Source organism: Marmota monax, unplaced genomic scaffold, assembly GCF_021218885.2.
Source record: "Marmota monax isolate L192 unplaced genomic scaffold, Marmota_monax_Labrador192_F-V1.1 WCK01_AAM20220418_F8-fsc00002, whole genome shotgun sequence".
NCBI classification, from domain to species: Eukaryota; Metazoa; Chordata; class Mammalia; order Rodentia; family Sciuridae; genus Marmota; species Marmota monax.
This window is the reverse complement of record NW_026693571.1, coordinates 26,256,042-26,268,114: the sequence shown is the minus strand read 5'-3', so window position 1 is coordinate 26,268,114 and position 12,073 is coordinate 26,256,042. Positions and strand designations below refer to the sequence as shown.

General features: G+C 32.5%; 1 protein-coding gene across 3 annotated transcripts in view; it reads left to right on the top strand.

Annotated features, from left to right (window-relative positions):
- Ccser1 (coiled-coil serine rich protein 1) overlaps positions 1-12,073 on the top strand; it is a 1,227,237-nt gene that overhangs the window by 263,767 nt on the left and 951,397 nt on the right. For all 3 annotated transcript variants that reach the window (XM_058583852.1, XM_058583853.1, XM_046459067.2), the window contains exon 5: positions 4,285-4,405. In XM_058583852.1, the coding sequence (XP_058439835.1) occupies positions 4,285-4,405 (121 nt within the window). The remainder of the gene's footprint in view (positions 1-4,284; positions 4,406-12,073) is intronic.

The window sequence follows — 12,073 nt, the reverse complement described above, 5'->3', positions numbered from 1 at the left end:
AGAGAGAGAGAGAGAGAGACAGAGATTTTGTGTGTGTGTGTGTGTGTGTGTGTGTGTAAGAAAGAGAGACTGGGTGGGGATTGGACCCAAGGGGTGCTCTACCAATGATTTATACCCAAACACCTTTATTTATTTATTTTTAAGTTTTGAGATAGAGTCTTAGTAAGTTCTAAGGCTGTCCTTGAATTTAGGGTACCCCTGCCTCAGCTTCCAAAGTTGCTGGGATTGTACGCACGTACCACAATGCCATGCATTATTTTATCCACATTTATGTTGTAATGTAAGAGTCTGGCAATAATTTTTCATGTATTAGGAATATTTGAATTTTTTTCTTAAATAGGAATATGAAAAATGTTGTATTAGGGATATCAAATAAATATTATTATCTATATAGGTTTCCCTGTTTCTCACTGACACCTGTATTATTTTGTATAATTCTCTACGGCAACAAAACTTTGGCATGTTTTCTCAAAAAGCACATGTTTAATTAAACTCCACTACTGAGGTCTTTTTTTTTTTTTAACAAACTTCTCTTTTCATCATTCAAAGTTTATTTTAATGAAAAATGTTTTACCTTTATTTAGTAAATTTATGTCATTTTCCCAAAGTAATTCATGCACTTGTGGGAGGATAAAAATTAAAAAAAAGCAATATCCAGGAACTTATTTTTTAGATGCTAACCAAAGTGATATACAGAGTAGTTTGCATCATATCATTATAATGCAAGGTTTTGATTTAATTTTGAAATGTAAACATGGGGTTTGAAGAATATCTTTTGCTAGTGTTTGTTTTTCACATAACTATTTCTCTACTGATTGTCAGAAATTATCTCGTCTCAGTTACATATTATTATTACGGCTTTAAAAAGTTTTTTATTTCCTCTTTAAAGTGAAGAATGGCCTAGAAATATTGTTTGAATTTTTACTGTTCTTTTAATCACACCATTAACTCTTTTTTTGTTATAATTCATCTATTACTTATTGTCCTAACTTTTAGTTATTATACTAATTCTTGTGTTTATGATAAATAAAACTTAAAGAAATTAAAATATGAATGTAATTTAATTCCTGCAAAATATGAAACCTTAGTCATTTACATGGCACTTCCAAGAACCTATTTTTTGACAGGCCAATTAATCATCTTAACAAGTAAATAGTTGTATTCTTCCATTTGCTTATTTTTTTAACACATAATTTGGAATGTAGTTTCATTTTTCAATATTTCTGTCATAAAATTTAGGTAGTGAAATTAAATGTACATTGTGTAAGCAGATATCACTGGTTTTTTTGTTTTTTTTTTTTCAATTCATCCCTTCTTAGTTAACAGCATTTTCCCCTGCTTGACTATTTTCCTATTTTGAAATAACAAAGCTCCATTTTACTTCATAGAGATGTATACAAAACCTTTTATCTGGTCTTATCAGAGTTTATTGCCCTAATACTTGAGATGTATTCTTTATAAAATAAAAGCCTCATTGGTAACTTGGGGAAGGAATTTTTGTTTTCCTTGTCCACAGTAAAATACTATTTCTTGGAACATGACAATAGTTCAGTAAATATTTAATAAATATATATGATTGTTTACCCAGAGGAATAAATCGATAATATTCTTCATAGTCTATTTCTTCACTAGTAGGAATCTTCATTCCAATAGAGGGAATTTTAAATATAATACTGCTTTCTACTCCCAACTTGTGTGGAATTGTTTGTTCCAAAGGTCATGCAAAGAAGTAGTAGAGAATATTAAATTTAAATGAAAAAAACAAAACCTATATTTGAAAGCTTTAAGAAGACAAAGAGGAATCATGACTCCTCCTGCTTGACACATACTGGACATAAATTTCTGTCTCTTGAGTGGCCAGAAGATAGTTTTAAATTCTGCTTAGCTTTTTATTAGATATCTATGTTGTATATCAGACTCTAGTCCTGTACAAATTAATAATTCAGCTAAGGGAGAAACTTAAGAGCCCTGTGTTCATTTCTTGCACTTCTTTTTTAATTGAGATTATGGCTCCATTCTTTCTGAATGACTTGCACCTCCCTGTGTTAGTCAGTTTTCTGTTGGCTATGACCAAATACTTGAAAAATGATCTTAGAAGTGAAAAGATTTATTTTGGCTCAGTGTTCAGAGGTTTCAATCCATGGTCACATGGTTCTTTCTGACGTGAGGTGGAACATCATGGCAGAAGGGTATGTCAAGCAAAGCTGCTCACCTGAAGGCGTCTGGGAAGCACAGAGTGGAAGGGTTGGAGATGGAATATACCCTTCCAGAATATGCCCCCATGACTTCCTTCCTTTAACTACATTCCAGTCTTCACAGTTTTCACCGCCTCCCAATAATGACATAAAATTGTGGATCCTTCAATGAATTAATCCACTGAGAAAGTCAAAACCATCACCATCCAATAACATCCCAAGGGCCCTACCTCTGAACATTGCAGCACTTTGGATCATGGCTTCAGTCCAGAAGACTTTGGGGGACATTGATGCTCTCATTTTTATTATTTGCCTCTTTTTTCATTGATAAAGGATCTAACTTATATTCTTTCCATTTAATTCTTAAAGTGGGTACTTACTTACATAAATGAATATCAGCATTCCGTATTCAACTTTAATATCACGTTGCTGTTTATGTCTTGTGATAAATAAAACTTAAAGAAATTAAAATATGAATTTTCATTTCTTTGCTGTACTTTTATTTTAATTGTCAAATTCCTCCCTTAGATTGTCTGTTTTCATAAAATGCTGTGCTAATTTATCACTGGGAAGCAAGGAAATAATGCAACCACACACTTGACTGTCTGTGATTGAAGTAAATAGCATATACCTAGTGATCAATAATCAACAGATATTGAATGCAGCAATGCATATGTCACTGATTGTGATGCATATCTGTTATTTACATAGTGATTTATGGACTGAAGAGCTAGCAGAGAAGATTGTGTTTTATACAATATGCACAGTTGACACACCATGCTAGCTGAAATTCAAGCCATATGTTTTTTTGTAATTGGTGTTGTTTAACTGAACCATTTAACAGAAAAATTTTGTATTAAAGCTATGTAAAATGAGGATTGAATATATGTATATTCAATTTCATCACTTATCAAATAGCATGCAAATTAAAGTTAAAATGTGATCCACTATGTCCTTAATGGCTCTGGAAAGCAGAATTCTGAAATGAAACATGACTCTATCCCTACCTATCAGCCAGCAAGGTAAGGAGATGAGTCCTACTTCCAGAAGGAAGCACATTCTGCCAACAACCTATATGAGCTTGAAGGTGGATTCATTCTACAACTTTTCATAAGTAGCCAGCCTGGCCCACACATTGACCTTTGACTACTAAGATCCTGAGCAGAGTAACCAGTTGAGTCTATCATGTTCCTTACCTACAGATCTTTAATACATTAGATCAGTGCTGTTACTGCTAAGTTTGTGTGAATTTGTTATGCAGCAATACACAATTAATAGACTATTAAAATTTTAGTAGGAAAAGTGTCACAAAACTAACTGTTGTTGTGAATATGGAAAACTGAAACCCTATGTTTTTGTGATGTAAATCAGTATAGTTTGTTCAGAAACCTGGTGGTATCTACTTAGGCAAAACACAAACCACATGAGCATACCCTAAGAACTATTATGATTTTAGATGTTTTTCCAATATAAACCTGTTTGAATACTGACCAAACAAGTACAAGATTGTTTATGGACATAGCCCCAAACTAGAAATAACTCATGTCTATTACCAATAAAAATATACAGAATTGTGGTATATTCATCCAATGGAAACTGTATAGCTTTTAGAATGAACCAACTGTTGCTATATATGGATGAATCTTATAAATATACATTAAATAAAATGTCACCCATGTAAGAATATATGTCAATTTATAATCCTATTTGGATAATGATCAGAAATAGGCACAGCTACTTCATGGCAATATCAGTGATACTAATAATTGATTAAGTTTGGAGCTACAGTGGTGATTGGGAAGGGATGATTGGTTTAGTGTGCTGGCAATGCATGATTTATGTATCTCAGTACTGATTATACAGATATGTTTTGAAGATACATTTTACTATATATGTGTGTTATGCATTTTCTATTCCTCAGCTACAGAGTGGAAAGACAGCATAGAAAATGATAATTGAGGATAATAATGGTAATTAATGTTTTAGTTGAAATATTTCTTTTATTTGACTGAAAAGAGAAAAGAGAAAAGGGGTAAGGGAAAGTAGTTGATAAATAATTTTGACATTTACAGCTTTCTTTAAAATACAGTTTGCAGGGAGGATTCATACCACTCTGTAGTCTCCTGTGCTGCTGTAGTTCTCACTCCAATGGAACCAGCAATAGAAATGAAGAAAAGAGAAGAACCAAAATTTCCTGAGACTTCCAGACAGTAAGTTGTTCATTTAATTTTTCAGGACTTGTGAAATCAATTACAAAACTAAACAGAATAAACTTGATCAGAAACAGTGATGTAAAAGAAATGTGTTCATATTAGATTATGGGGAAAACATAAATGAATCTTGCACATTTAAAAAATTAATCTGTTATTTCAATAAATAACCACCATCTCCTAACTTTATGTGTTTGAACCACTGTCATTTAAGTTGATTTTGTTACCTTAATCTTTCGGACATGAGTAAGTAATCTGGACATTTTACTTAACACTGATTGCAGATGCCCTGTTCTTGGATTGTGTATTTATGTGTGTAGGGTTCAGTGTCCTAAAATGTAATCAGTTTTCAATATAAACTTCTTAACCTAAAGTGTTTTGCATTCTTATAAAGAATATGTGACTATTTATAAATATTTTCATTATCACAAACCAAAACTACACTATTTAAATATATGGAGTCTTAGAAATTGTGAGGTATCATCTGAAACAAAGCACAGAAGGTTTCCAGGCTGCTGGCAATATTGTATTTCTTAATCTGGGTGCTGGTTGTCATAGGTGTGCACATTTTGTAAAAATTTACAAGCTTCAGGCTTATGATCTATACATGCATTTTATGAACATGCGTATCTGTTCAATAAAATAATTTCAATGGTAATATATAAAGTATATTTTGTCATTTAATAATTCAGACTTTTGTTTAAATTTATATTTGATCTTACATTAAATAAATAATAGAATTTCACTCTTATAATAGCCCAAAGATTATTGAATCATGGTAACAAATACAATATATATTTACATCAAATGTTCAATAAACTGCAATTATTTCTAGTTAAACACTAAATGAATGAAAAGGAAAAATCTGCTGCTGATTTTCCAGGGAAAATAGTCCCATGTCTGCTTGAAGGTCTCAAATTAGAGACTATGTGATGTTTTAGGCTGACCCCTACAATAACAGGCAGGAGATACCACTGGATTGCACTGTATTGTAGTTGTTTGCTTCTTGCATTTCTTCCTGCTGGATAATAAGTTTCTAAAGAGAGTTTCCTAGAAAAGGGTAGTGTGTGATATTCTTTGTGAAGTCAACTAGAAAAAAAAATCCCTTAATGCTATATTCTATATTATTGAATTCAAATGGACCAATGCATATATTTGATTGCATGAAGACATTCACTATTAATATTCTCATTATAGAGGAAACAATTACTAGCCAATGCAGAAAGTAATGATTGTAATTCAGTTTTAATATAATCTAAAAGTGAAAACAATTTAACTGTTCTTAATGTAGTCTTATTTTTAGGTTCCAGTAGTCATTTTTTTGTCTAATAGGGAGAAAATTACATCTCATATTTGCCAAGTGAATTATATTAGAAAGCTTAAATGTATTTTCCTGCAATATGTTTGAGTTTACACAAGGAACTTATGTAGTTGTAACTTGGATCTTAAATTCTTTTAATTCTTTTTCAAGAACTCTGATCAAACTGGTGAGTGGTGTTATTACATGTATTTTTACCCAATCTTTTGCTACTTGGTAAAATGTCATTCTTATTCTGAGATATGTAATAGACCAGCATTCATATTTTCATTTAAACATTCTTCCTCAGCAATATGACTAATTTGTACAGATTTTATTAGCCCTTGCTGTTTTGAGTCAGAGAGACCTTTTTAAAAATCTCAGTTTTGCTATATGTTAGAAAGGAATTATTGGTGTTTTTCTAAGCTCTCTATAATTTATTTTCCCATTCTGTTAATTGGGATGGTATTTCCACCCCCACTATGAGGATCACATGAGGTAATGTTACTGAAGGACCAGAGATCCAGCAATCCATAAGGTGCTAGTTCTGTTGCCCTTGCCACAGCTTCAGCTATTGACATTCTGGAGAATTCCAGGCATATATGCCTCTCCCAAAGGCTCTTTTGAATGCAAGTCTAATATTTAAAGTTGTTGAACACACTTGACCAATGAAATGTCCTACCAGAACTTCCTAAGTATGCCTAAAAGCCAATTATTGATCAATTTTAGCCCCCTTAAAATCTTGATTCTTTCTGATTTCCATAGTTATGTAAAGCTACCATCATTTTTTTCTTAAAATCTTAACACATTTCCTTCCTCAGATCTCACATTTTATCAGTTAACAATTCTTGATTAATGTCTCCATTATATTTTTAATACCATTTGAGCAGAGCTGGAAGACATAAATATCTCATGTTTTAATTTTTCTAATATTTCCCTTCAATTGTGATCTTAAGGAAGCTATTTAAATATTTTCTAGCATGCATTTTCAGTTGTGATCTAATTGAATTCATCTTTCAAATGGAGATCACATACCCTATATACCACTGACTGTAATTTTGAGAATTAAATGATGGGTGTGAATATATGAGGGAAAACACAATATAAAATCAAAATTGTTAGCTGAAAATTAAGTTAGAATTCTTGATTTTAAATGAGAACGGACCCAAAGCAAACTGGCTTCAGAAAATGAAGCAGAGTGGTTGTTATTGTCTCATGGATATAGGAGAGAAGGGGTAGATGTGGTCAACACATATGTACAAATATGCCACAATAAACCCCACTATTCTGTATAGTTAAAATGTACTAATGAGAAAAAAGTATTGAGGTAGAAATTTATGTAGAGTTGGGTGTGGTACTCAACCATATTGTCAAGGATTCTTTTTCCTGTCTCCATCTCTTTGGTTTCCTGTCTTGTCCAAGAATTCTCATTTTTCTTAGGTTCTTCAAGTGGTGACATTACTTCCTTCAGTAGCAACTGAGATAGATGCTTATCTTTTCAACAAACAGAGTAATACTAAATGGTTTGTCTTAAATAAAAACAATATGGTCCAGCTTTGAGTGTCATTGGTGTTGACTGCTTAGGTTGTTTGACTTCATTTTTCTGAAGCTGTCCCTTTACCCAAAAGTGTTTGATGACATGTCTAGAACCAGGTTTCCTGGAACATAAGAGAAATTGAAAGGAGAAGGTGATTCAATATTTGAAATATTAATGACTTTGGTAAAAAAAAAAGGCAGAGATCGATGATGTGAGTCAAAATAATGGATGTTCAATACACTTTGCAATATCATCACCAGTCATTTTAAAAATTAGAATTGATTATTATGTTTGAAGATATTGACTACAAATATAAAATATGTGTATCTTCATTTTTTAATTTTAAATAATGTTTACATGTTTAATTTTATTTCATGATATTTGATCTGGTTGTACTTTTGAAAGGCAGTATAACTTGGTGGCAAGGAGACCTTGGGCAAAGTTTTTAAATATTTTTCACTACCATAATTTGTTTACTTTATAAATTATGTATGATTCCTTTTTTTGCCTTGGTGGTGCTGGGAATTGAACTCAGGATCACAAACATCCTAAGCAAGTGCTCTACCACTGAGTTAAGGCTCCACCCATTTGTTAGTTGCTTTTTAATGTGACAGTTACTTTGCCTCATATTGCAAGGTCTCAAACATAATAAGGAGGCAAGAATATATAAATTTTGTAATTCTTTTTACAAGAAATATATTAAATAAGTAACCACATTGCATTTTTATAGATGGATTTACAAGATGGTATCAGTTTTATAGTCTTGTATTTCTCATAAGGTAAACTACTAGAAATAAGATAACAATCTATTGCTATGATACAGAAACATTTGAAGGATAGAAGTTGACATACTTCCTTTGTATCAGGATTAAATTTAATTCAGGATGAAATTACTTCCTTAAGTAAATTTTCCCTTCTATTTTACAGGCTTTTCATATAAATTCATAAACCATTGAATCTTTGAACTATAAGACTCATAAAGTTATCTAATTCAGAGCTTAACAAATCTCTTGTTAAGCACTGGAATAATTTTATCCATATAGGTGATTTTTAAGATTATACATAATCTTACAGAATATGTAATAATATACATAAAACTATATAAAGATGTTGTTTCTGATGGTGTTATAATCTAGCTAAAGAGAAAAAAGACATGCACCTAAAAAATTAAATCACTGTGTAAGTGGAATATATACCATTTGTCCAATGTGAGGTATATATTTCGGTTAGACATATGATTATCTAAGAAGAGATCTGGTTTATAGATCAATATAAATTTATGAAAATCAATTTTAAAAATTGGTTCATTATAGTATTATAATAATTATTATTATAAATTGAGAAGAAACATTTCATGATTGAAATATTTATATTATCTTATCAACTTTTATACTCTGATTACAAATTATTATTTTTGGCAATTTCTTATTAAATATTCTCATGTATTTATCCATTTTTAGGCATATTCAATAGGAAAAATTGTAATTAGGAATTTCTATTAGGAACAAAGTATACATATATTAGCACAATAAATGATAGGAAGAAAGTATGTAAATGTCTTAAGAAGGGAAGCTGCATTTTGTATCTTATAGTAGGAATATTCACAGGTTTTCTGTTGCTGATATATTCAAAATTCATCTTTATTCAGGAAACAGAGGTGTGGATTTTGCTTTACTTGCCAGTTTTCAGATACATAATTCAGAACATCATGGAAAGGATAAACTTTCTAGAAAATAGAAAAATTATGAACTCTCACAAAGAGTACACAGTTTTGGAATATTTCATCCTAAGCATAGATAGTTGGGGTCATCTGAAGTTTTATTAATATTTTAAAAATTACAGTATTGAAAGTATGCTCAAATATCTAGCCAAATTGATCAGGTAACCCAAAAACTATACATTTCTCCAATAAATTACATGCAGTTGTGCACACATAACATGTACATAAAAAATGAAAATTTCAAGGTAATAAAATAATATTCATAATTGTTTTGGGGTTATGTATATGCTTTATGAAAAATATGTTCGCTGAAATGTAAATACTCTGCACACACCATGACTCAGTGTCTGAAATGAAGGGCTTTTATGGCCATTGTAATGTTAGAAATACAGAGGTGAAAGAAAATAAATTTTCCTCTTATTTTTTTGTCTATTTCCATATTTAAATTTTATTTTATATGGATGAATCTAATCTGATTGAGATATTTGATTCATGGGTTCAGTTTGTGGAATTAAAGTAGTAATTAATTGTGCTGGCTTTCACTTCAAGCTTCAAGGTCTCTTGTATCGCCTTCTTATGTGGACATGACAAAGGTTCTTTGGGATTCTTAAGAGAGGGCACAGATGCTATTTTTCAGTACCAAAGTCTTATTTTTAAAGAATGGTTGAAACTAACTGATTGTCAGAAGGTACTTAAACCACACTGGTTAAGGTTCTATCTGTTCTTTTTATTTAGTTTCATCTGAGTAATATATGCTGAATTTGGAAAAGTTAAGTACACTTTATAATATCAATAAAATAATTTTACAAACTGCAGTTGTATTAGGCATATATCAAAAATTTATCATTAGCTAATTTTTGATTTTTCCTTTGTAAATTTCAAAAGGACATATTTGGTTATGCTCTCACTTATTAATTAATCTGTCACAATAGGTAATTTTGGAGAGCTTGTTTGTTCTTGGCACTGTGCATAGGGTGTGAGATATTGTCAAAAAGCAGATGTAGTCCCTCATAAAACTTAGAGCATAACCAGAGGAACGATCAATTAAGTTCAACAAGAAATTCAAAATTGTAGCTGTGACCATGGCTGTAATGTTTAGGTATATCTTGTTCTAAGGGTTCCTTGTGAGGAGTTTTAACATAGCCAAGGACATCAGGAAAAGCTTCCCTGAGTAAGACACTTGAGTTATGATCTGAAGAATCACAAAGTGAAAGAGTGAAGGAAGAGCTTTTCAGCAGGTAGGACAGCTTGTTAAATTGCACTCGTGATGGGTCATCACAGAGAAATACCAGAAGGCTTGTGTGAACAAAAGGAGGGCAAAACAGTTTTTAAATTAGGGCCCAGTGACATGATCAGATTTGCTTTTGAAAGTTTTCTCCTGGTTTGCTGTGGAGAACAAATTGTGTCTGATGAGAGTAGTGATGAATTGGAGCCCATTTGGGAGGTCCTATTTGTGAGCTCTCCTCAGCTCCTGGCTCAGTGATTTTACTTTGGAAGCTTGAAATTCACTGTGGTGGGTGTATTGACATAGCAGTTGGAAAATCCTACAAATCAGGGCTATGTCCCTCTTCCAGAGAACTAGCCCTTAACTTTTTGCCAGAACAACAACACTAAAGGGAGCATAAATTTTGTTGCCATGAAAACATTTCAATGATTCTGACAGTTGGTTGGAGTAGGGTACTGGCACTGGAGATGGTGAATTGTGAAAACAAAAGTAAGTCAATGTATAGTTGGGCAACTTGGCAAATTAAATATAGTTGTAAAACTAATAACTTATATTTTGCCAAGTACTTGGAATATTCATGAAGGTGAGACATCATCTGTATTACTAACTATACTTGCGATAAAGATGTTTATAATCCTAACTTGCTATCTTGAATTGAATGAAGAGTCTTGATATTCTCTGAACTTATGTGAATTTATGTGAATAGTATTAATGGAAGAAGGTAAGTGGTACACACATAGGTACACACACACACACACACACTAATACACACACACACATGCAAAATTCTTTTCTAAATCACAATCATTAATTCTTATTGGAAATGTACAAAATGAAAGTAAATTTTACTGAGGTTCTTATGTAAATTCTTATGATTCTTTACTAATAGTTTTCTTTCTTTTATCCTTCATCACTTGGTGCCTTGAAACTCTTCCAAATAATAAAAATCAAACTGAGGCATGGATAAGTTTGATTATCAGGATATTACTATTAACATGAAACAGCCCTCTGCCCCTCTGCCCCTCTGCCCAAGGCGTGTTCTCAAAGAAACAACAACTGTTTCATGAGCTTGTTTAATTCAAGGGTGAAACAAGCTGTCAGAGGAGGTAAGTGAAGAGATTTCTATAGAGAAAGCTGTTGCATAAATATGAATCTCTACCCCGCGTTTTGGAAGAAGTTGTAATTGGGGGTGGGGGGCTTCCTAATCGCAAGCTCAGTAAAAGGCTTTCAAAAAAACAATCAGAGAATTTCAGATGTGCTCTCTGTGGTGGGAAGCACTAAAGACAGATATTGAGTTATGTCTGAGTGACGCAGCCCTGCCCAATCTAAAGAGTGAAGGCCAGACAGTTGTGAAAGAGACAACATCTTGGATTTTAGAGCTGGTCAGGAAGTTGGCAGGGTTTGGGGGGAGCTATGTGGAATGATGCAAAGATCCAGTAAAGAGAAGAAAAAAATATCGCATCTACCCAACACTAGAGAACTCCAAAAGGAGACCCGTGAAGGGACCACTTGTGAACCCACTTACTGGTTCCTAAAGCCAAGCTACCTTAAAAACTCTTCTGGCCATCTGACACCTCTCCTCACTACTTTTCACTCTGGCAGCTAGAATACATGACCATGAGGTAGAGGAAGCTCAATTTTCTGGACTTTTCTTATGTGAGGCTCTAGAAGAGATCTTGACAACTTGTTCTTTTGTCCTACTTGTGTGTTACTTATTTATTTTTTCTTAAAAAGATCTTTCAGGCCCCCAAAGCTGGATCTTTTCCTTTGCACTAATGCCTTTAAATCAGGAGTGATTCTTGCCTTGGGCTCTTCACATCAGGGGACAGTGTTGTCACTTCTCCATCAGCAACCTCCTCCACAGAGCAAAGCTTGTAGGAAGCCAAGGG